Raw genomic sequence first — 26,365 nt, 5'->3', positions numbered from 1 at the left:
TTATTCTTTGGACTGTAGAAGGTTGAGGGGGACTTGATAGAGGTATTTAAAATTATGACGGGAATAGATCGGGTTGACATGGGTAGGCCTTTTCCATTGAGAGTATGGGAGAGTTGGGGGCAAAAATTTAAGGTTAACACTAGGGGAATTTCTTTACTCAGAGAGTGGTAGCTGTGTGGAACGAGCTTCCAGTAGAAGTGGTAGAGGCAGGTTCGGTATTGTCATTTAAAGTAAAATTGGATAGGTATATGGACAGGAAAGGAATGGAGGGTTATGTGCTGCGTGCGGGCCAGTGGGACTAGGTGAGAGTAAGCGTTTAGCATGGACTAGAAGGGCCAAGATGGCCTGTTTCTGTGCTGTAATTGTTATATGGTTATATGGTTATGGTTATTAACTTTACCATATCTAATCTGTTCAGGCCTTTTAACATTCAAAGTGTTAGTATAAATCCCCCTCATTCTCCTGAACTCCAGGGAATACAGCCCAAGTGTTGCCAGATATTCCTCATACGGTAACCCTCTCATTCCTGGAATAACTCTCCTGAATCTTCTCTGAACCCTCTCCAATGTCAGTATATCGTTTCTAAAATAAGGATCACAAAACCGCACACAGTACTCCAAGTGTGGTCTCCGGAGTGCCTTATAGAGCCTCAACATCAAATCCCTGCTCTTATATCCTATACGTTGAGTAATGAATGCCAACATTGCATTTGCTTTCTTCGCCACTGACTCAACCTGGAAGTTAACTTTAAGGGTATCCTGCACAAGGACTCCCAATTCCATTTGCCTCTCTGCATTTTGAAGGATCTCCCCATCTAAATAATACTCTGCCCGTTTATTTCTTCCACCAAGGTGCATGACCATCCATTTTCCAACTTTATATTTCATTTGCCATTTCTTTGCCCGTTCCCCGAAATTATCTGAGTCTCTCTGCAGTCTTTCTGTTTCCTAAACACTACCCGCTCCTCCACCTATCTTTGTATCATCGGCAATTTTAGCCACAAATCCATTAATGCTGTAGTCCAAATCATAGACATATATCGTAAAAAGTAGCGATCCCAAAACTGACCCCTGTGGAACTCCACTGGTAACTGGCAGCCAGACAGAATACGATACATTTATTCCCACTCTCTGTTTTCTGCTGACCTAGCAATGTTCAACCACGGTAGTAACTTCCTGTAATTCCATGACCTCTTATCCTGCTAAGCAGCCCCATGTGCGGCACCTTGTCAAAGGATTTCTGAAAATCCAAGTACACTATATCTATTTCATGTCTTTTGTCCACCTGGCTTTTAATTTCCTTTAAAATTTGCAGTAGGTTTCTCAGGCAGGGTTTTCCTTTCAGGAATCCATGCTGGCTTTGGCATCTCTTTGGCTTTGGCATGTGTCTCAGGTACTCCGTAATCTCATCCCTAAAAATCGATTCCAACAACTTCCCAAACCACTGATGTCAGGAATCCATGCTGGCTTTGGCATCTCTTGTCATGTGTCTCAGGTACTCCGTAATCTCATCCCTAAAAATCGCTTCCAACAACTTCCCAACCACTTTTGCCGGGCTAACAGGACTATAGCTTCCTTTCTTCTTCCTCCCTCCCTTCTTAAATTGCGGGTAACATTTGCAATTTACCAGTCATCTGGTACAATGCCAGAATCTGTCGTTTGCTGAAAGATCATCGTCAAGGCCTCTGCAGTCTCTCCAATTACTTCCTTCAGAACCCTAGGGTGCATTCCATCAGGTCCAGGAGATTTATCCACACTCAGACCATTATCTTCCTAAGCACCTCCTCAGTCATAATTGTCACTTCCCTGATACTCTTGAATGTCTGATATACTACAGACATCTTCCACTGTGAAGACTGATGCAAACTACTCATTCAGTTCCACTGCCATCTCTGCATTTCTCATTACAATATCTCCAGCATCATTCTGTATTGGTCCTATATCTACCCTTGACTCTCTTTTACATTTTGTATACTTAAAAAAGCTTTTAGTATCCTCTTGGATATTAGTCCCATGCTTACTCGCATCATTCATCAGTTCCTTCTGAATGACCTTCCTAGATTTCTTCTGCAAGTTTTTAAAAGCCTGCAATCCTCTATCTTCCCATTAGCTCTGGCTTCCTTGTACACCGTCTTTTGCTTTTGCTTTGGCTCTGAATTCACTTGTCAACCTTGCTCTTTTCAATGTTTTGGGTGATTTTCACTAATTTCAAAGGACTGTGCCTCAGACAGCTGGGCTGTTGCAATGCATCTCTAAAGTCTGACAGCAGAGTAAGGAGTGAATCTTCGATGGAGCAGAGTCAGAAACCAAAGAGTTGCCAGCCTGAGTCAGGGCTTTGGGGCTCCAGAAAGAGATGGGGCCTGGAGTTTACAAGGAGGAGGAAGATGAGGAATCAGACCAACAGGATGTCGTTACAAATGAAAGATCAGAAACATTTGGAAACTGGTTGATCGAAAAAAAAGGTGGTTTATTTCTGCAAAATACTGGTGGAAATCAACAGATCAGGAAGCAAATGTGGAGAGGAATAAATAGACAACATTTAGGCCGAACCCCTTCAGCATGTCTGGACTGTGTACTCCTCTGCTTAACTGCTGCATGCATTGCAGAGTTCCTCCTGCATTTTATGTGTATGTGTCTACATTTCCAGCAACAGCAGAATCTCTTGTGTTTCATATCTGCATTTTTAAGAATATTCTACTTTGGCATTAAACGCGCAGAAAGTTTGCTGATATTAATTGTATTCATTATGGGGGCTGCTTTCTGTGTTAAAAGAGCTGCTGAGTTTTCTATACACCAAAAAATTGATATGGACATGTAACTGGTGCCTGCAGAAACCTTTAATGGCACCTTGATTACCCAGAAAGCGCTGCATTTGAAAAATTCGGCATCTTTGACGCCTGCGCTGAAGCCCGATTGAATGCGCAGGCGTCAAAGATGCCGATGTGCCCGAATGTTGCGCATGCGCAGTTCACAAAAGGCCTCGGAAACTCGGCGCAGGTAAGAACGATTTTCTGGGTCAGCCTTTACAATACCGACTGAGGGACAATTGCAGTGAGTCCAGTCACTCGACCCTCAATCCCGGCACAGTCCTGCTCTCGTCCCTCTTTCTCAGCCCCACGATCCTTATTCGGGCCCCGGGGAGCTTCCGGCTGATGAGGGAATGGGAACCGATGTGTCTCTCAGACAGAGCTGAGCTCCAGCTATCTAAATGTAAGGATTGGGAACTCGGAGATAGGGCACAACAATCTTTTACATCAGCTGTTGAGAAAATCACATTTGTTTTAACTCCAATCCCAAACAGGAGAAAATCTGCAGATGCTGGAAATCCAAGCAACACACACAAACTGCCGGCGGAACTCAGCATTAGTACTCTTTTCCATAGATGCTGCCTGGCCTGCTGAGTTCCTCCAGTATTTTGTCTGTGTTGCTTTGTTCCACCTCCTCCTGGTCTGAACTTTTCTGCCCGTGAGAACATGTTTTGATTCATTCTCTCTGGGAAGGTAATTATATCAAACAGCTTTTTGCCCTGGGCAACGATTAGCTTTCACATCACAAATGTGCCAGATGTCTCCAATGAGACAGACTACTGCCCTTCCCTTCAGATTCATTGGCATTGCCATCAATGAGTTCACCTAGGGGAGGGTTCGGGGAAATATTTATGTACAATACAGAAACTGGTATTATCTGTGTCTATTGTGGAGATGCAAAAGTTGCTGGAGAATTTACAAGTGGGAAAAAGTGGAGTGATACTTGGATATGTGACTTTTTGAAGTGTAATTTAGCAAGAAAACCACATATGGACAAAGTGCAAAAGCTCTGGTGAGAAAATCCTTCATTACCCGTTACAGGCCTGTTACATAGGTTGTGTGAGAGTGCAGGTGAACTTGATCAGACCCAGAGGAGATCAAAGTTCCTATCGACAGTGATTTGCTATCTGTTAAAATGAATACCTCTCTATATAAAATTCACTGTGCACATGTTGACACTGGATTAAAAAAATGCACAATACAGGCTTCATGTGCACACTGGTCATTAGAAATTAGAGGGGACATTGGTGGGAAGATGGGGCGACCTCCATTGTCCCTGTTGCCCTCACCTACAAGATGTGCATCCAGATGCAGCTTGTAACCCTGCACTTAAGGAGTTGGAGCTGGAAATGGATGAATTCCGGATCATCCAAGGAGTTGGAGGAGGTGATAGATATGATATGAAGAGAGGTGAGTTACACCCAAGGTGCAGGACACAGGAAACTGGGTGAGAGTCAGGAAGGGGAATGAGGTTAAACAGCCCTCACAGAGTACTCTTGTGGTCAACCCCACAACAACAGGTAGACCACTTTAGAAACTGGTTGGGGGGGTGGATTACCTGGCAGAGGTCATTCAAGGGGTTGATAGAGGATTTGTTAGTTAGGGGAACAGAACAAGAGGGGACTAATACCTTTGTGGTAAGGCTTACTACAGCTAGTGTCGGGGGAGGGGGGGCTGATGTGGTTAAAATAAGTTGTAAGGGGAATGGGAGCCAGAATGAGAGCACAGATAGTGGAAAGGGTGAATTGAATTGAATTTATTACATACATCCTTCATATACATGAGGAGTAGAAATCTGTTGGTTATGTCTCCATCTAAATGTGCAATGTGTAATTTGTAGTAATTCATAATAAATAGTTTGCACTTAGGACAGTCAATATAACATAGAAATCAATTAATCAGTCTGATGGGCTGGTGGAAGATGATGTCCTGGAGCCTGTTGGTCCTTTTGCTGTGGTACTGTTTCCTGGATGGTAGCAGCAGGAACAGTTTGTGGTTGTGGTGAATTGGGTCCCCAGTATCCTTTGGGCCCTTCTTCCTCAGTACAGCTGTTCACCCTCTCAACAGCAAAGGGATTTACCCTGTCTCCATTCCTTCTGTAATCCACAACCAGCTCTTTAGTTTATATGACATTGAGGGAGAGGTTGTTTTCTTGACACCAGACAGATGTTGTTCAGACCTGTTAATTTGTAACAGCTTCCCAATATTTTTTGCTCTATTATTTACCCTCTCTTTAGCTTTTATGTTGGGTTTGGCTTCTCATTTCAGCCATGGTTGTGTCCTCCTGCCATTCTAATGCTTCACTGGGATGTATCTACCGCGCACCTCCCGAATTGTTCCCGGAAACTCCAGCCATTGCTGCTCCATCGACATTCCTACCAGTTTCCCCTTCCAATCAATTTTGTCCAGCTTCTCTGTCATAGAAACCTGGAGAAGTTCAGTGCAGAAACAGACCATTTGTCCATCTAGACAATGCTGAAAACATTTAGGCTGTCTGATGCAATGACCTGCACTGGGATGATAGCACTCCATACCCCTACCATCCAGCTGCCTATCCAAACTTCACTTAAATGGTGAAATCGAGCTCACATGCACCAGTGCTGGCATCTCATTCCACACTCTCACAGTCGATTCAGTGAAGAGCTTTCCCACATGTTCCCATTAAATTTTCACCTTCCTCACTTACCCATGACCTCTGGTTGTCATCCCACCCAACCTCAGTGGAAAAAACCTGCTGCATTTACCCTATCTGTACCTTCATAATTTTGCATACTTCCAACAAATCCTCAAAACAATGTATAGTTTCCTTGTTTATGCTTAGAGCCTTGTTTAGGTGCATAAGATGATGAGGGGCATTGATCAAGTGGATAGTCAGAGGCTTTTCCCAGGGCTGAAATGGCTAACAGGAGGGGGCATAGTTTTAAGGCGCTTGGAAATAGATACCGAGGGAAAGTCAGGGGTAAGTTTTTGCATAGAGAGTGGTGTGTGGGTGGAATGCACTGCCAGCAGCGGTGGTTGAGGCAGATACAATAGGGTCTTAGACAGGTACATGGAGCTTAGAAAATAGAGGGCTCTGCGCGAGGGAAACTCTAGGCAGTTTCTAGAGTAAGTTGCATGGTTGGCACAACATTGTGGGCTGAATGGTTTGGAATCTGCTGTGGATTTCAATGTTCTGTGTTGAACAGTGAAATAACTTTGGCTATCCTACAACCCTCTGATAACCACCCTCCCCCCACCCCCCATTCACTAAGGATGATTTGGTTATCTCTGCTAGGGGCCCGACAATTTCTGCACTTGCCTCCTGTAGGGTCCGAGGGAGCACCATGTCATGTCCTTTTCCACACTCCCATAGACCCTGTGTCCATCTCCTGAGAAAATAGAGATGAAAACATATTTAACATCTCCCCATCTGCTTTGGTTGCACACGTGGATTGCCATTCTGGTCTTCCAGAGGACCCACTTTGTGCCTTGTAATCCTTTTGCTCTTAATCTATCGCTGGAATCCCTGATGATTATCCTTCATCTTTTTTGCGACAGCAACCTCATGCCTTCTTTTAGTCATCCTGATTTATTTCTTATGTGTTCTCTTGCATTGCTTATACTCTGTAACAACCTACCTGCCTATCCCTGTTATACAACTCCATTTTGTGCTTCACCAGGGTCTCAATATTTCTTGAAATCCAAGGTTCCCTACAGTTTCTATCTTTACCTTTTATTCTGAGAAGCACATACCCACTTTGCACTTTCAAAATTTCACTTTGAAGGCCTGCCATTTACCAAGCACACCTTTGCCATAAAGGAGCCTGTCCCAGTCCACAGTTGCCAGATCCTAGTGTCATAATTCCAGGTGTTGATCCATGCCCTGAACACATCCGCCTTTCCTACGCTGCTCCTTACATTGAGATATGACAGTGAGAGTAGGAATGGAATTAGGTGGAGGATGAATGCGTGGTTGAGGGATTGGAGCAGGGGGCAGGGATTCAAGTTTCTGGATCATTGGGACCTCTTCTGGGGCAGGCGTGACCTGTTCAAGAAGGACGGGTTACACTTGAATCCTGGGGGGACCAATATCCTAGCGGGGAGGTTTGCTAGGGCTACAGGGCAGACTTTAAACTAGTAAGATGGGGGGGCGGAAATCAATTTGAGGAAACTATGGGAGAGGAGGTTAGTTCACCAGTAGAGCAAGTAAGTAGACAGTGTGTGAGGGAGGAAAGGCAGGTGATGGAGAAGGGATGCGCTCAGCCCGAAGTTGTAGGGGAGAAGAAAGAAAAGGATAATAAATTTGAATGCATTGCTAGGGATGAAAAGAGAGGAGGAGGTGGAGAGTATCTTAAATGTATCTATTTTAATGCTAGGAGCATTGTAAGAAAGGTGGATGAGCTTAAAGTGTGGATTGATAGCTGGAATTATGATGTTGTAGCTATTAGTGAAACATGGTTGCAGGAAGGGTGTGATTGGCAACTAAATATTCCTGGATTTAGTTGCTTCAGGTGTGATAGAGTAGGAGGGGCCAGAGGAGGAGGTGTTGCATTGCTTGTCCGAGAAAATCTTATGGCGGTGCTTTGGAAGGATAGATTACAGAGCTCCTCTAGGGAGGCTATTTGGGTGGAATTGAGGAATGGGAAAGGTGTAGTAACACTGATAGGAGTGTATTATAGGCCACCTAATGGGGAGCGTGAGTTGGAAGAGCAAATGTGTAAGGAGATAGCAGATATTTGTAGTAAACACAAGGTGGTGATTGTGGGAGATTTTAATTTTCCACACATAGATTGGGAAGCTCATTCAGTAAAAGGGCTGGATGGTTTAGAGTTTGTGAAATGTGTGCAGGATAGTTTTTTGCAACAATACATAGAAGTACCGACTAGAGATGGGGCAGTGTTGGATCTCCTGTTAGGGAATGCGATAGGTCAGCTGACAGATGTATGTGTTGGGGAGCACTTCGGGTCCAGTGATCACAATAGCATTAGCTTCAATATAATTATGGAGAAGGACAGGACTGGACCTAGAGTTGAGATTTTTGATTGGAGAAAGGCTAACTTTGAGGAGATGTGCAGGGATTTAGAGAGAGTGGATTGGGTCAAGTTGTTTTATGGGAAGGATGTAATAGAGAAATGGAGGTCATTTAAGGGTGAAATTATGAGGGTACAGAATCTTTATGTTCCTGTTCGGTTGAAAGGAAAGGTTAAAGGTTTGAAAGCGCCATGGTTTTCAAGGGATATTAGAAACTTGGTTTGAAAAAAGAGGGATGTCTACAATAGATATAGGCAGCATGGAGTAAAGGAATTGCTCGAGGAATATAAAGAATGTAAAAGGAAACTTAAGAAAGAGATTAGAAAAGCTAAAAGAAGTTACGAGTTTGGTTTGGCAAATAAGGTGGAAGTAAATCCGAAAGGCTTCTACAGTTATATTAAAAGCAAGAGGATAGTGAGGGATAAAATTGGTCCCTTAGAGAATCAGGGTGGTCAGCTATGTGTGGAGCCGAGGGAGATGGGAGAGATTTTGAATGATTTCTTCTCTTCGGTATTCACTAAGGAGAAGGATATTGAATGGTGTAAGGTGTGGGAAACAAGTAAGGAAGTTATGGAACTTATGACAATTAAAGAGGTGGAAGTACTGGCGCTTTTAAGAAATTTAAAAGTGGATCAATCTCCGGGTCCTGACCGGATATTCCCCAGGACCTTGAGGGAAGTTTGTGTAGAGATAGCAGGAGCTCTGACGGAGATCTTTCAGATGTCATTAGAAACGGGGATTGTGCCGGAGGATTGGCGTATTGCTCATGTGGTTCCATTGTTTAAAAAGGGTTCTAGAAGTAAGCCTGGCAATTATAGACCTGTCAGTTTGACATCAGTGGTGGGTAAATTAATGGAAAGTATTCTTAGAGATAGTATTTATAATTATCTGGATAGACAGGATCTGATTAGAGAGTAGCCAGCATGGATTTGTGCGTGGAAGGTCATGTTTGACAAACCTTATTGAATTTTTTGTAGTTACGAGGAATGTTGATGAGGGTAAGGCAGTGGATGTAGTCTATATGGACTTCAGCAAGGCCTTTGACAAAGTTCCACATGGAAGGTTAGTTAAGAAGGTTCAGTCGTTAGGTATTAATGCTGGAGTAATAAAATGGATTCAACAGTGGCTAGATGGGAGATGCCAGAGAGTAGTGGTGGATAATTGTTTATCGGGATGGAGGCCGGTGACTAGCGGGGTGCCTCAGGGATCTGTTTTGGGCCCAAATGTTGTTTGTAATATACATAAATGATCTGGATGATGGGGTGGTAAATTGGATTAGTAAGTATGCTGATGATACTAAGGTAGGAGGTGTTGTGGATAATGAGGTGGGTTTTCGAAGCTTGCAGGGAGATTTATGCCGGTTAGAAGAATGGGCTGAACGTTGGCAGATGGAGTTTAATGCTGAGAAGTGTGAGGTTCTACATTTTGGCAGGAATAATCCAAATAGAACATACAGGGTAAATGGTAGGGCATTGAGGAATGCAGTGGAACAGAGAGATCTAGGAATAACAGTGCATAGTTCCCTGAAGGTGGAGTCTCATGTAGATAGGGTGGTGAAGAAGGCTTTTGGAACGCTGGCCTTTATAAATCAGAGCATTGAGTACAGAAGTTGGGATGTAATGTTAAAATTGTACAAGGCATTGGTAAGGCCAAATTTGGAATATTGTGTACAGTTCTGGTCACCGAATTATAGGAAAGATAGCAATAAATTAGAGAGAGTGCAGAGACGATTTACTAGGATGTTACCTGGGTTTCAGCACTTAAGTTACAGAGAAAGGTTGAACAAGTTAGGTCTCTATTCATTGGAGCGTAGAAGGTTGAGGGGGGATTTGATCGAGGTACTTAAAATGTTGAGAGGGATAGATAGAGTTGACGTGAATAGGCTGTTTCCATTGAGAGTAGGGGAGATTCAAACGAGAGGACATGATTTGAGAGTTAGGGGGCAAAAGTTTAAGGGAAACATGAGGGGGTATTTCTTTACTCAGAGAGTGATAGCTGTGCGGAATGAGCTTCCTGTAGAAGTAGTAGAGGCCAGTTCAGTTGTGTCATTTAAGGTAAAATTGGATAGGTATATGGACAGGAAAGGAGTGGAGGGTTATGGGCTGAGTGCGGGTAGGTGGGACTAGGTGAGATTAAGAGTTAGGCACGGACTAGGAGGGCCGGAATGGCCTGTTTCCGTGCTGTGATTGTTATATGGTTATATACAGGGCTCAGCATATTCACTGCAACATGCTCAACGTTTTTCATTCCTGACCTTGTCTGAGGTCTGAACAACATCTGTCTCCACAACCTCTCCTCTATCTGTTCTGTCATTCCCCCTGCAACTTTAGTTTACCCACCCCCCCATGCCCCACCCCCCACCATGCAGCTCTATCACCCCTTTGGCTTTCATCTCCCAGATCAATAAAAAGGAGGTGCATACCAGGTACAGGCAGATAGGAACAAATGGGCTACTTATGAGATACAGGAAATTCAAGTGAACACTGATGAAAGAAGGCATGAGGTTGCCCCAGCAGACAAGGTGAAGGAGAATCCTCATGGATTCTGCAGATATGTTAAGTGGAAAAAGATTTCAAGGGAAAAAATTAATCCTTTGCAAAATTAGAATGGTAATCCGTATGAGGAGACAAAATAGATGGGGGAGATTTTTTCTGCATTCGTATTTACTCCGGAGGTGGACACAGAGTCTATAGAAGTGAGGCAAAGCAGCATCAACTTCATGGACCCTGTACAGATTACAGAGGTGGAGGTGTTTGCCGTCTGAAGGCAAATTGCCATGGATAAATCCCCAGGGCCTGACAAATTGTTCCCTCGGACCCTTTGGAAGACAAGTGCAGAAGTTGTCGGGGCCCAAGCACAGATATTTAAATCATCCTTAGTGACAGGTGAGGTACTGGAGGATTGGAGGACAACGAATGTTGTTCCGCTGTTCAAGAAAGGCTCTAAAAATAAACTAAGAAATTGTACATTGGTGTGCTTGACATCAGTAGGGGGAAAGTTATTGGAACTTATGTGCAGGAAATGGATATATAAGTATTTGGATAGATGTGAATTGATTAAGGATAGACAACATGGCTTTGTGCTTGGTAGTTCATGGCTCACCAATCTTATAGAGTTTCTCGAAGTTATCAGGAAATTGGATGAAGGCAAGTCAGTGGATGTTGTCTACATGGACTTCGGCAAGGCACTTGACAAAGTCTCATATGGGAGGTTGGTCAAGAAGGTTCAGTCACTCAGCATTCAAGATGAGATAGTAAATTGGACGAGACACTGGCTTTGGGAGAAGCCAGAGTATGGTAGCAGATGGTTGCCTCTCTGACTGGAGGTCTGTGACTAGTTGTGTGTCATAGGGATCAGTGCTTGATCTGTTGTTGTTTGTCTTCTATATCAGTAATCTGGATGATAGTGTGGTTAACTGGATCAGTAAATTTGTGGATGACACCAAGATTGGGGTGTAGTGGACAGCGAGGAAGACTATCATGGCTTACAGTGCGACCTGGACCAGCTGGAAAAATGGTTTGAGAAATGGAAAATGGAATTTAATTCAGACAAGTGTGAGGTGTTGCACTTTGGTAGGACCTACCACTGTAGGTCTTATACAGTGACTGGTTGGGCACTGAGGAGTGTTGTAGAGGAAAGGGACCTGGGAATACAAGTCTGTAATTCACTAAAAGTGGTATCACAGTTAGGTAGAGACGGAAAGAAAGATTTCAGCCCATTGGCCTTCATGAACCAAAGCACTGACAACAGTAGATAGATGAAAGTTGTAAAAGAGGTTCCGAGAGTTCAGAGAAAATTCACAAGGATTTTGCCAGGTCTGGAGGACTTGGGTTACAAGGAAAGATTGAACAGGTTAGGACTTTATTCCTTGGAATGTAGAAGATTGAGGGGAGATTTGATTGTGATAGAGGGGCATAGATAAAATGCAAGTTGGCTTTTACCACGGAGATGGTGTGGAACTACAACCAGAGGCCATGGGTTAAGGGTGAAAGGTGAAATGTTAAGGGGAACATGAGGGGAAACTTCTTCACACAGATGGTCATCTGGGTGTGGAATGAACAGCCAACACAAATGGTGAATGCGAGCTGGATTTCAACATTTAAGGAGTTTTGTGTAGGTACCTGAATGGTTGGGGTGTGGGAGTGGGGAGTTTAAATAGTTTAGCACAAGCTAGATAGCCCAAAGGGCCTGTTTCTTTGTTGGTACTTTTCTGCAAGAACCTTTAACAGCTGTGCGGACCAACCATTCATCTCAGCAAGAAATTTTTATAAGGCATTAAAATTGTGGCACTTTAAGTTAATAATACATATAAGAAAATCCCAGCTGCACGTCAAGAAAGACTATTTGTGTGAGAATTTTTCAGTTACTCTGTGGCCAGGCACCCATGCAGCTCAGCAGGAACAGGGAATAATACCAATGGAGGGAGCCAAACTGAGCCAAGGCACAAACTGGAGACCACAGAAATGCCCCATTCCTATAGAAACAAGAAGAGCATCAGGGAATTGATGGTTATTTCAGATACCAGCACTGTGCCCAGTTAGAAGATGATTTCTCTGTGCAACTTGGGTGGAACCTCACTGTAACAGTGTGATGCTGGATCAAACCTTGGCAACTCAAACCTTGGCAATCTCATCCGAAGTGTTGACCTACACCCATTGATGGATTTTGTAAATCTTTTTACAGGTTAAAAACGAGAAGGAATTTGTCTCCCGGAAGCTCAGACATGGCACACCAGTTTTCCTGTCTCTGTCTAGATATTTAAGAAGTGAAGCAAGGGATTCAATCGACCATCCTACCTGATCAGACTACGGGGCAGGATTCACTCAGTCATTTGACCAACTGGCACGCCCGTCATTTTACACAGGGGAGAGCCCATTCTTCTGCTCAGACATTGGGAATGGATTCAGACAGTCATCTCAACTGAAGGTACATCAGCAAGTTCACACTGAGCAAGGTCATTCACCTGTTCTGTGTGTAAGAAAGCACTTAGTCTGTCATCCCACATGTGGACACACCAGTCAGAAACTGGTCATCTGCTGATTTTCTGGGAAAGGATTCACTCTGTCATCTGACCTGATGGCACACCAGCGAGTTCAGACCGGGGTGCGGCCGTTCACTTGCTCGGACTGTGGGATGAGATTCACTCGGTCATCCACCCTACAGAGACACCAGAAAGTTCACACTGGGGAGAAGCCGTTCACCTGCTCAGTCTGTGGGAAGGGATTCACTGAATCATCTAAACTGAAGGTACATCAGCGAGTTCACACTGGGGAGAAACCGTTCACCTGCTCAGTCTGTGGGAAGGGATTCACTGAATCATCTAAACTGAAGGTACATCAGCGAGTTCACACTGGGGAGAAACCGTTCACCTGCTCAGTCTGTGGGAAGGGATTCACTGAATCATCTAAACTGAAGGTACATCAGCGAGTTCACACTGGGGAGAAACCGTTCACCTGCTCAGTCTGTGGGAAGGGATTCACTGAATCATCTAAACTGAAGGTACATCAGCGAGTTCACACTGGGGAGAAACCGTTCACCTGCTCAGTCTGTGGGAAGAAATTCACTTTGTCATCCAGCCTGCAGAGACATCAGTCAGTTCACACTGGGGAGAAACCGTTCACCTGCTCAGTCTGTGGGAAGGGATTCACTGAATCATCTAAACTGAAGGTACATCAGCGAGTTCACACTGGGGAGAAACCGTTCACCTGCTCAGTCTGTGGGAAGGGATTCACTGAATCATCTAAACTGAAGGTACATCAGCGAGTTCACACTGGGGAGAAACCGTTCACCTGCTCAGTCTGTGGGAAGAAATTCACTTTGTCATCCAGCCTGCAGAGACATCAGTCAGTTCACACTGGGGAGAAACCGTTCACCTGCTCAGTCTGTGGGAAGGGATTCACTTGGTCATCCCACCTACAGATACATCAGCGAGTTCACACTGGAGAGAGGCCGTTCACCTGCTCTGTCTGTGGGATCGGATTCACTCAGTCATCCACCCTGCAGAGACACCAGAAAGTTCACACTGGGGTGAAGCCATTCACCTGCTCAGTCTGTGGGAAGGGATTCACTGAATCATCTAAACTGAAGGTACATCAGCGAGTTCACACTGGGGAGAAGACGTTCATCTGCTCAGACTGTGGGAAGGGATTCACTCGGTCATTTGACCTAATGGCTCACCAGCGAGTTCACACCGGGGAGCGTCCGTTCACCTGCTCAGTCTGTGGGAAGGGATTCACTGAATCATCTAAACTGAAGGTACATCAGCGAGTTCACACTGGGGAGAAGACGTTCACCTGCTCAGTCTGTGGGAAGGGATTCACTGAATCATCTAAACTGAAGGTACATCATCGAGTTCACACTGGGGAGAAACCGTTCACCTGCTCAGTCTGTGGGAAGAAATTCACTTTGTCATTCAGCCTGCAGAGACATCAGTCAGTTCACACTGAGGAGAAACCGTTCACCTGCTCAGTCTGTGGGAAGGGATTCACTTTGTCATCCAGCCTGCAGAGACATCAGTCAGTTCACACCGGGGAGAAACCGTTCACCTGCTCAGTGTGTGGGAAGGGATTCACTCAGTCATCCAACCTGCTGAGTCATCAGTCAGTTCACACTGAGGAGAAACCGTTCACCTGCTCAGTCTGTGGGAAGGGATTCACTTTGTCATCCTACCTGCAGAGACATCAGTCAGTTCACACCGGGGAGAAACCGTTCACCTGCTCAGTGTGTGGGAAGGGATTCACTCAGTCATCCAACCTGCTGAGTCATCAGTCAGTTCACACTGGGGAGAAGCCGTTCACCTGCTCAGTCTGTGGGAAGGGATTCACTGAATCATCTAAACTGAAGGTACATCAGCGAGTTCACACTGGGGAGAAACCATTCACCTGCTCAGTCTGTGGGAAGGGATTCACTTACTCATCCAGCCTGCAGGGACATCAGTCAGTTCACACTGGGGAGAAACCGTTCACCTGCTCAGTGTGTGGGAAGAAATTCATTTTGTCATCCAGCCTGCAGAGACATCAGTCAGTTCACACCGGGGAGAAACCGTTCACCTGCTCAGTGTGTGGGAATGGATTCACTGAATCATCTAAACTGAAGGTACATCAGCGAGTTCACACTGGGGAGAAACCATTCACCTGCTCATTCTGTGGGAAGGGATTCACTCAGTCATCTAACCTACTGACACACCAGCGAGTTCACACTGGGGAGAAGCCATTCACCTGCTCAGAATGTGGGAAGGGATTCACTCAGCCATCTAACCTACTGATACACCAGCGAGTTCACACTGGGGAGAAGCCTTTCACCTGCTCAGAATGTGGGAAGGGATTCACTCAGTCATCCAGCCTGCAGAAACATCAGCGAGTTCACACTGGGGAGAAACCGTTCACCTGCTCAGTCTGTGGAAAGGGATTCACTTCGTCATCCAACCTGCAGAAACATCAGCGAGTTCACACTGGGGAGAAACCGTTCACCTGCTCAGTCTGTGGAAAGGGATTCACTTCGTCATCCAACCTGCTGAGTCATCAGTCAGTTCACACTGAGGAGAAACCGTTCACCTGCTCAGTCTGTGGAAAGGGATTCACTCGGTCATCTAAACTGAAGGTACATCATCGAGTTCACACTGGGGAGAAACTGTTCACCTGCTCAGTCTGTGGGAAGGGATTCACTCAGTCCTCCACCCTACAGAAACACCAGTCAGTTCACACATTCTGAACTATTCACCTGCTCAGAATGTTGGAAAGGATTCATTCAGTCATCCCAACTACTGGCACACCAGTCAGTTCACATTCTTATTAATTCCTTACTTTTGCTTGCTGAGGACATTCATTTTAAGAGAGAGAGTGATTAAGAAGGCAAATCAGTCGGGCTTGCAGCTTGTTTACATCGCTCACAGCTTGTTTAGTTTTAACCGAGGACTCAGACACTCAGAGTCAGATGGAGATGAAGGAGGAAAAATGGAAGGATCGAAACCAGGGAACTAGTAGCCAAGGGTCACTGTTTAGAGCTTTCCTATGCCCACAAGGGTGGGTTAAGTGTTGATTCACCATACATCGAATGTGTGGTTATCACCTCATTTGATCCATAGGTGTGGATCGGATTTGGGGTATCCTGTGAAGACTACTTATGTGTTAACGCTTGGCTGGGTGTGGTGTGATAATTCACTTGAAGGCGATACCCATTGTGACAAGTCACTTTCGGTGATAATTCGTATGTGGATTTGAAACGATGAAGCATAAAATCTACAGCAACTGTTCTCTCGTTTCACCACAATGGAACCTTTGGAAATCGACGTAATTGCCTTCTCTCGACATTTACCCTGGATTACAAATATCTCTCTCTCATCACCTATTCCGTGGATGAACTGAACTTCCATACTTTACCATCTCAAGACTCTAAGCCTTGTTTCCCCCGAGCTCAATAGTTTGGGAGTTATATTTTGTTACGCCTGTGCCCCAACTCTGAGGGGCTGAAGGGTACAAAGTAGCCCCCACCTTTTTGAGAATCGCAAGATCGCTATTAATTCAGGTCAGGAGACGCAGGAAATGAGAGAAAGACACGCAGAATCCACATGGGGTTTGGAACGTCCTGGCCCCTCAGCAATACAAAGCCACGGGAAATGGCCATTGTCTCTTGGAGACGGAATTGTGTATTGAGTGCTGTACTATTTATTTGAAGCCCTCAGGGAATGAGCCGAGGGGGCTGGCTGAGAGATTGCATCATCCCAACCTGATTGACATCTGAGACCCCATGAGTAAGGATAAAAGAGGGTCTGGGGAACAACCCCTTTAGACGCACCAGGAGAAACGATAGAAATCCCGTGACAGCGTTTAATAGTGACTGCCGGTGGTGACTTGTATGTGTGTCCATCCTTGCTCGGATGACGAGTTTTCCACGGAACGGCTTAGCTAAAGGACCGACTACAAAAACAGAACTCTCGAAGGATCGACATCATAAAAAGGAAAGCAGGCAAGTTTAAAACATCTGTCTCTCTTGACTCCAACAAAAGGCTGCAGCCTGCATGAACTTGAGTGACTTTTATATTTCCATCGGACAATACATTATCCCCTACACAACGATAGAGTTATTTCTTATTGATTATTATTATACCCGCGCTTTTAGATTTAGTATTGATGACGTATATATCTATGTTTGCATTGAGATTATTTTTGTGTATTTTTATCAATAAATACTGTTAAAAATAGTACCATCAGACTTCAACGGACCTCTCTATCTTTGCTGGTAAGTGACCCAGTTTTGGGGTACGTAACAATTTACACACATATATACACATAAAACTGTTAACTTTTGTTTATCTTGCTTAATTTACTTTATTATAAGTAAATACTAATAAAGATAGTGGTTTTAACATCAAAACTAGGCTCCAGGAGTAGTCTATTGTTGCTGGTTAATTTCTAAAGCTTTAGTTTCTAAATATTTGTTCATAACAAAATTGGGGCCTGCATCTGGGATATGAACAAATTTGAGGGCGTGTTGATTAATTAATTATTGATTTCATTGGGGAAATCCCTTTTGATTTATTTGTGTGTGCAAAATCAGCAGCAATGGATGTTGATAAATGTCTGGAAGCACCAACCTCTGAGGCATTAGAGGACGCCAGAAGGATCATGTTGTTGTGTATTGTGAAAAGGTTTAAACTTGCTAAGGTGAAATTGACAATCAGGAAGGCACAGATGCAGAGGATTAGATAGATAGATAGATAGATAGATACTTTATTCATCCCCATGGGGAAATTCAACATTTTTTCCAATGTCCCATACACTTGTTGTACATACAATACTTAACTCAGTAATAATATGATATGCATCTAAATCACTAACTCAAAAAGCATTAATAATAGCTTTAAAAAAAAAGTTCTTAAGTCCTGGCAGTTGAATTGTAAAGCCTAATGGCATTGGGGAGTATTGACCTCTTCATCCTGTCTGAGGAGCATTGCATCGACAGGAACCTGTCGCTGAAACTGCTTCTCTGTCTCTGGATGGTGCTATGTAGAGGATGTTCAGGGTTTTCCATAATTGACCGTAGCCTACTCAGCGCCCTTCGCTCAGCTACCGATGTTAAACTCTCCAGTACTTTGCCCACGACAGAGCCCGCCTTCCTTATCAGCTTATTAAGACGTGAGGAGTCCTTCTTCTTAATGCTTCCTCCCCAACACGCCACCACAAAGAAGAGGGCGCTCTCAACAACTGACCTATAGAACATCATCAGCATCTCACTGCAGACATTGAATGACGCCAACCTTCTAAGGAAGTACAGTCGACTCTGTGCCTTCCTGCACAAGGCATCTGTGTTGGCAGTCCAGTCTAGCTTCTCGTCCAACTGTACTCCCAGATACTTGTAGGTCTTAACCTGCTCCACACATTCTCCATTAATGATCACTGGCTCCATATGAGGCCTAGATCTCCTAAAGTCCACCACCATCTCCTTGGTCTTGGTGACATTGAGACGCAGGTAGTTTGAGTTGCACCATATCACAAAGTCCTGTATCAGTTTCCTATACTCCTCCTCCTGTCCATTCCTGACACACCCCACTATGGCCGTCTCATCAGCGAACTTCTGCACATGGCAGGACTCCGAGTTATATTGGAAGTCAGATGTGTACAGGGTGAACAGGACCGGAGAGAGTACGGTTCCCTGTGGCGCTCCTGTGCTGCTGACCACTGTGTCAGACCTACAGTCTCCCAACCGCACATACTGAGGTCTATCTCTCAAGTAGTCCACTATCCAATCCACCATGTGAGAGTCTACTCCCATCTCCGTTAGTTTGTGCTTTAAGATCTTGGGCTGGATGGTGTTAAAGGCACTAGAGAAGTCAAGGAATGTAATCCTCACAGCACAACTGACCCCATCTAGGTGAGAGAGTGATTTGTGCAGCAAATACGTGATAGCATCCTCCACTCCCACCTTCTCCTTATACGCAAACTGAAGCGGATCCCGGGCGTGCCTGGTTTGTGGCCTCAGATTCTGTATTATCAGCCGTTCCTTGGTCTTCATCACGTGCGACGTCAAGGCAACAGGTCTGAAGTCATTCAACTCCTTTGGTTGTGGTTTCTTCGGTACCGGGACAATACAAGATGTTTTCCACTGTCTGGGTACTCTTCTCTGATCTAGACTCATGTTGAAGATGCGCTGTAGTGGTTCTCCCAGTTCAGTTGCACAGGCCCTCAGTAATCGTGGGGAAACTCCATCCGGTCCAGCCGCCTTGCTGGTACAGATCTTCCTCAGTTGACCTTCCACCTGTGCAGCCGTAAACCTGGGCGTGGGCCAGGTCTCCTGTGAGTGGATATTTTCCTGTGAGGGAAGTAAGCCTGGTGTGGAGTTCTGCAGTGAGGGTGAGATTGTGCTGTCGAACCTATTGAAGAAGCTGAACATCATGTATCTGAGGTGTGTTTAAAGTGGAGGAGTTGGAGGTGTTTCCTGAAAGTAAACCTAGTGAGCTTGAGCTCCATTACAAGTTAGAAAAATTAAAGATGGAGCCTGCGGAAAGGCAGAGGCAGTTTGAGGCTAGAGAGGCAGAAAAACAGAGGGAGGAAGCAGAAAGACAGAGGGTGTTCGAGCTGGAAAACATAGAGAGATTGCAGAAAAGGGGTCTAGCGTTAGACTCTGGTGATAAGTTTGAGGACAGTCGGGAAGTTAAATTGGTACCTCCACTTGACGAGGCAGAGGTTGATAAATACTTTCAGCATTTTGAGATGGTTGCTCGGAGTTTAAAGTGGCCAAAAAAGGGTTGGCCTATTCTCTTACAATGTGTAATTGAGGGGAAGGCTCAGCAAGCCTATTCTGCTTTGACAGTTGATGAAGCAGCTGATTATGACATAGTGAAACAGGTTATGCTCAAACTTACAAGTTGGTCCCAGAATCATACAGGCAAAAGTTTAGAAATTCAAGGAAATCTGTGAACCAGACTTATATGGAATTTTCTTGTGAGAAGTTTGTGTTTTGGCTGGTGCAGATATAAAAATATAAATGATGATTTTAACAGCTTGAAAGAGTTGGTTGTAATTGAAGAATTCAAAAGGTGCGTCCCTGATGACATAAAGACGTATTTAGATGAAAAAGATGCTGCTACATTGCAGGAGTCTGCTAGATTAGCAGATGAGTTCGCTTTAACTCATAATGTTAAATTTACCCAGAATAAGAGTTTCCAAAAAGAGTAGCAGGGATCACTAGGGTAAACCAGAAATTAAAGCTGGGACTAGTGACACGAGTAAGGATGTAGGGAAGCAGTTGAAGGAGAAATATTCAGGTCTTACTTGTTACTATTGTAAGAAGTTGCTCATATGATGGCTAACTGTTCTATCCTGAAGAAGAAAAAGAAAAAGGAGGCAGTCCCAAATGCCTGTGTTCAGTATGTTGAAGCACCTATAACCCCACAGGGTTCTGAACATTCTGTTGAGACTCAGTTAAGGACTGAGAGGTCTGACCGAGTTAAGAAGGTATTTGATTATTTTATGTCTGATGAGTTTGTATTAGTAAAGGAAGGGTCTACGAAGGTACCAGTGAAAATTCTTCAAGATGCTGAGGCTTCTCAGTCACTTATATGAGACAGCGTTCTAAAGTTTGGTGATGAGACTGACACTGGTGAGGTAAATCTTATTAAATGTATTGGGGGCGGCGTGGTTTTTGTGCCATTGCCCAAGGTACCTTTACAGTCAGGGTTGGTTTCCAGACCTGTTAAGATCAGATTGTGCTCCAGTTTACTGGTGGAAGATGTTACTTTGCTGTTAGGGAATGACCTGGCAGATGGTAAAGTTGTTCCTGTAGTGCAGTTGACAACTAAACCAACCACTGACGACCCACAGATGGATGTTAACATTTATCCTTCCTGCGCAGTAACTCACAGTATGGCTAAAAAGTCTGCCGACGCAGACAGTTCTGTGCAGCATGATTCTGATACCAGTGATAGCCAAAATTGGGATTCAAATTATGCTGACTTGTCAGGGACTTTTCTGTCGTCATTGTTTCAACAGGATTCATGTAGACAGTCTGATGAGAAAGACTTATCCCTGTCTCGGAAGGAGTTTATAGCAGAACAGAACCGAGACCCTGAGATTGAAGCTTTAAAAGAAACAGCTCTCTCTGATGATGAGATTAAGAAAGTGCCAGTCGGGTATTATCCCAAGGATGGAGTGTTAATGAGGAAGTGGATGCCACCTGCTACACCTGTGAGTGAGAAATGGGCAATTGTTCACCAATTTGTAGTTCCTAAATTTTCAGTCCTGTAAACTTTAACTTCGCCCCACAGTATGTCCTTAGGTGGCCATTTTGGAGTGAATTAAACTGTAAAAAGGATTATGAACGAACTTTACTGGCCTAATTTGAGGAAAGATGTTGTGACCTTTTGCAGAGCCTGTCACACTTGTCAAGTTGTGGATAAACCTAATCAGGTCACCCCAGTGGCCCCACTCCGGCCTATACCTGCATTCAGTGAACCCTTTTCCAAAGTTATAGTGGATTGTATTGGCCCATTGGCAAAGACTAAAGCTGGCCATCGGTATTTGCTAACTATTATGAGTACCTCATCCAGATTCCCAGAGGCAAAACCTCTCAGGAATATTAAAGCTCAAACTGTGACAAAGGCTCTTACTAAGTTTTTTTACTCTATTTGGTTTGCCTAAAGCAATCCAGACTGATCAAGGAAGTAATTTTACATCTGGTTTATTCCAGCAGGTGGTTTATGAACTGGGAGCTAAATGAATTACATCATCTGCATACCATCCGGAATCACAAGGGGCTTTAGATAGATTTCATTCCACCCTCAAAACAATGAATAAGACATACTGTGTTGAAAATGGAAAATACTGGGATGAAGGAATATATTTGTTTTTGTTCACAGTAAGAGAGTCAGTACAGGAATCACTGGGCTTTAGTCCATTTGAATTTGTATTTGGTCACTGCGTGAGGGGACCTTTGACCTTGTTAAAGGAACAGTGGATTGATGGGATGTACATGTTAACTTCTTAGACTATGTTTTGAAGTTCAAAAACAAACTACACCAGTCCTGTAGCCTAGCAAGACAAAACTTATAGATTTCTCAAAGCAAAATGAAGTTTTGGTTTGATAAGCAGGCTTGTGAAAGAAAATACCAGGTGGGGGGTGAGGTGGTTGCCTTATTTCCAATGTGGATGAATCCAGTTAAGGCGAAATTCAGTGGACCGTATGAAATAGTCTCTTGTTAATGATGTGAATTATGTTATTAAGACACCCGACCGATGCAAACCAACACAGGTGCTACACATAAATATGATACAGACTTATTTTGACAAGCAGGCACCATCTGTGGGTTTTATTATCAAAACATATGAATCTGGCAACCCTGAGAATGAAACAATTAACTCATCTGAGACTTTTCACAAGCCAAACACGGTCCCAGTTAGGCTAATGAACTCGGTTGTTCAAGAAAACATTGATAATAAGTTGGCTCATCTGCAGCCAAAGCAACAACAACAGCTGAAGAAATTAATTCTGAAGTTTAAAGGTTTATTTCCCAATGTTCCCAAGCAAACCGCGGTCTCAGTACACGACGTAGATTTCGGACCAGCCAAACTGATTAAACAACACCCATATTGCATGAAGGTAGAAAAGTGTAAATTGGTTGAGCAAGAAATTGAATATATGCTGAACAATGATATTATTAGACCTGTGATTATGGACTGTGCCTCCAAGAACCATGTCTGTAAAAGAGAGAGAGAGAAGAGCACAAGCAGCTTGTTACAGAGACAGATAGAGCGGAGGGCCTGCATGATGGACAGCTGGTGTTCAGCACAATGGTATTTAAAGGAGTGTTGCTGTTTGTTTCATAGGACAGGCAGACACACAAAGGCTAGTGGGAAGAGTTGTCACTGAAGTTTTAAATGCCCACGGGGGGTGGGGGGAGGAGGTTGAGGATCAGTTAAGAGGAATCAGTATGTGACTATTAGTGCGTGTAAGAGCGGCCCTGTGAAATCTGCTAGAAACCCTTGCCTGGGTTGGTAGACTGTCACTTGAAGACGGTGCTCTTAAGTTGGTCATGTTTGGCTAACTTGGAAGATTTGGAGGACATCGGAAGAGGGTCGACAACACCTGTTTGGATGCCAGATCTCTCACTCACTTCAATCCCGTGAACTGAACTAAATATCCTTACCACACCAGCGTAAGACTGCATCATTTACCAGCTAAGTTTGGAAAATATATATTTACACCTATATATGCATAACACTGCTAGATTTTGCACTGATTATGGAAAGGTAAATGAAGTAACAAAAACAGATGCATATCCTATCCGTAGGTTGGACGATTACATCGATAAGGCTGGAAAAGCTAAATTTCTTACAAAGATTGATCTGTTGAAAGGGTATAGGTGTGTTCCATTGACAGACAAAGGTAGAGAAATTTCTGTGTTTGTGACACCTTCTGGGTTGTACGAATACAATGTTTTGCCCTTTGGAATGAAAAATGCTCTAGGAACATTCCGGAGAATGATTGATTCTGTAATTCGAGGGTTGGAACACACAGATACCTATACTAATGACGTAGTCACAGGGAGTGACACTTGGAATGACCGTATCTCTGCAGTAGAAAAGCTGTTTGACAGGCTTTCCCAGGCCAGACTTACAGTTAACTTACCTAAGAGTGAATTTGGCCATGTCACTGTGACATATCTCGGCAATGTTGTAGGTCAAGGCAAATTGGTTCCTGTTCAGGCAAAAGTCCAGGCAATTTTCTGAATTTTCTATTTCGACTGGTAACAAGGCTCTTGGAAGGTTTCTGGGAATGGTTGGATATTATTGTAAGTTCTTTAAGAACTTTGCTGGTATCGCTCTTCCGCTAACTAATCTCCTGAAGAAGGGTGAAAAGTTTGTTTGGACCGAGCCTTGTCAGAAGATTGATTGAAAGTTATTATTTGAGATTAGGCCAATCAGTGTAGTGTCGTTAACAAATTTAATTCGCAGATTGGAGCTGTGAGTGGCGACACAAGTCATGGGTGCACAGAGAGTAAAGGAGGAAGCCAGGGAGACAACCCTGTGGGGTATGTGTGCTGAGGGTCAGAGAGACAGAAGTGAGGGAGTCCACACTTAGCACCTGCTGGCGATCTGACAGGAAGACCAGGATCCAGCTACACAAGACAGGGTGAAGGCCGAGGTCTCTGAGCTTCTTGTTGAAACTTCACGCCTTGGTATGGCTACTGCTCTGCTCATGACTGCAAGGAACTGCAGAGAGCTTTGGAGAACAGAGAACATCAGAGAAACAAGCCTCCCCTCCATGGACTCTTCCTACACTTCCCCTGCCTCGGAAAAGCAGGATAAGAACTCAAAGATCCTCACAATCTGGACATTCTTGCAGCCAACCTGCTCTCCCTTCAAGGAAGCTATACAAAAGCCTTAAAGTGCATACCAGAAGGCTCAAGGTCGGCTTCCTGTCTGTGGTTATAAGCCAAATGTATGATAAAATGGACTCGAGCTCACAATGTAACTTGACATGACACTGCACCATATGTCTATCTGCACTGCAATTTCTCTGCAGCCATAATGCTTTGTTACAGTTATTGTCTTGTCGTATATCAACTCAATGTACTGTTGTATTGTATTGATCTGTGTGGATGGTACATCAGGCAAATTTTTCACTGTAGTTCAGTACATGATGATAATAACAATATCCCCATTTTAATTGTGTGGAAAGATTAGACAGACTGAGCTTCTGCTTTGGAATCACAGAAGGAAAATTAACTGTTGCCTTTTCTGAGGAATGCAAATAAATAGAAAAGGCTTCAATCTCGCATTACAATCTGCGGTAACTGGGATCAGGTGACCGGTGGTGGGTCTCCAATATCAGAATCAGGTTTAATAGCACCAGCATATGTCATGAAATTTGTTGTCTCTGCAGCAGCAGTAGAACCTAACTCATAACAATAGATATTGACAATTGTGAGTTAAAATAAGAATATACATATTAAAAGGTTAAATTATATAAGTAGTACAAAAAATGTAATAAACTATTTTAATAGTGTGGAACTATTTGACTGACTGGGTTGTTGCTTTGGAAATTCTGGAGTGAAGCTTCGCTGAACTGTACACATTTATGAGAAGCTGAGATAAATCAAAAGGCTAAATTCTCACATAAATGGGTCACACATCCAGAAACATCGGCTGCACTTCAGCAGGTAAAACAGTGGAATGAAACATGCTGAACGTATTGCAGAAAAAAACATTGTCCACCCACCATGAGAGGAAGTGACAGATCTGGATCTCACTGCCTTGTCTGTACGGGTGAAAGATGAAGCTACACATACACGTAGAGCAGTGACCCACAGATGCTGCAGAGAAACGTGAACAGGAAACGGGATCAGGTGGCGGTTGGAGGGTCAACCACCTGAACCAGTGACTCTGCTCCTCACCCTCACACGCTGCCCGACCCATTGGCCGCATTTCCCACATTATTTCATATTTACACCAGATACATATTTCGTTCTTCCCTCCATGTCTTCCCCATCCCTTTCCCTCCACCTCCAGGTCACAAAGTCATGGGCTCGATTCACATCCCAGTCCAAGACACAACTCAGACCCAAACAGGAAGTGCGCAGGTTTCATTTAAATCAGTTTATTCACATTCCTCCAGCCTCACTGGACAGGAACACTGAGACATCAAGTGAGAAACAGCAGGAAGAGGCCATTCAGCCCCTCTAACCATCAATGAGATGGTGTCTGCTCTCCCATCTCAGACAAATGTTTCTGCCCGATCCTCATTTCCTCGATCCCTTTGGTCTCCACACATCTGCTGGCTTCGGTTTTATGTGAGGACGGTCACTGAGGGTGGTAATTTACAGACAGTCGCCACCTTCAGAGGGGAGACATTTCCCCTCATCTCAGTCCCAGACAGTCCACCCCATTTTTCAGAGACTGGGATCCCTGGTTCAACTGGTAATGATGTTGTGCATTTCAATGTGATCACCTCTCAGTCCTCGATTCTCTAAATGAAAGGGTTATCACATTTGATCTTTCTCCATCTGATGATGACCCACCACTCCAGGGGCCAGTCTGGTAAATCTTCATTGCACTCTCTATAACAAATACTCTCTAACCTCTTTGTTAATCCTTTATGGAATTTATTTCCATCGTCTGCAGCAATGGACGATGTTGCCATGTTGCCCCAACCACTCACCTCCCACCCCTGTCACTATTTCCACCTTCCCACCTCCCCCCTCACCTGGAGCCACCTCTCACTCCCCAGTTCTTGCCCCATCCCCACCCCTCACCTCTTTTCTCTGACTATTTCCCGTCCACTCTCAGTCCAGAGGGAGGGTCTCGGCCCGAAATGTTGACGGTCCATTTCCCTCCACAGATGCTGCCCGACCCACTGAGTTCCTCCGGCAGTTTGTTCTTTGGTCTGTATAACCCGTGTTAGTATGGGGAGCGGGATTTTACACCATATTCCAGGTACAGTCTTAACAAATCCCAAATAATTGTCACTTTCCCCGGATCACTGGCCCCGCTTGCAGGGCAACAGTCTGCCGGTGTTTGCCTCCCCAATGTGGTGAATCCCTCTGGTCGCCACCAC

At 44.3% G+C, this 26,365-nt stretch overlaps 1 protein-coding gene across 1 annotated transcript in view; it reads left to right on the top strand.

The window, feature by feature from the left end:
* The window catches only part of LOC140722235 (uncharacterized), a 121,471-nt gene that overhangs the window by 27,296 nt on the left and 67,810 nt on the right, over window positions 1–26,365 (top strand). Inside the window, 3 exon segments of the mRNA XM_073037022.1 lie at window positions 2,860–2,996; window positions 12,860–15,091; window positions 15,149–15,315. Of these exon segments, the coding sequence (XP_072893123.1) occupies window positions 2,860–2,996; window positions 12,860–15,091; window positions 15,149–15,315 (2,536 nt within the window).

This window comes from Hemitrygon akajei, unplaced genomic scaffold (genome assembly GCF_048418815.1).
Source record: "Hemitrygon akajei unplaced genomic scaffold, sHemAka1.3 Scf000073, whole genome shotgun sequence".
NCBI classification, from domain to species: domain Eukaryota; kingdom Metazoa; phylum Chordata; class Chondrichthyes; order Myliobatiformes; family Dasyatidae; genus Hemitrygon; species Hemitrygon akajei.
This window is presented reverse-complemented; position numbering and strand designations above follow the sequence as displayed.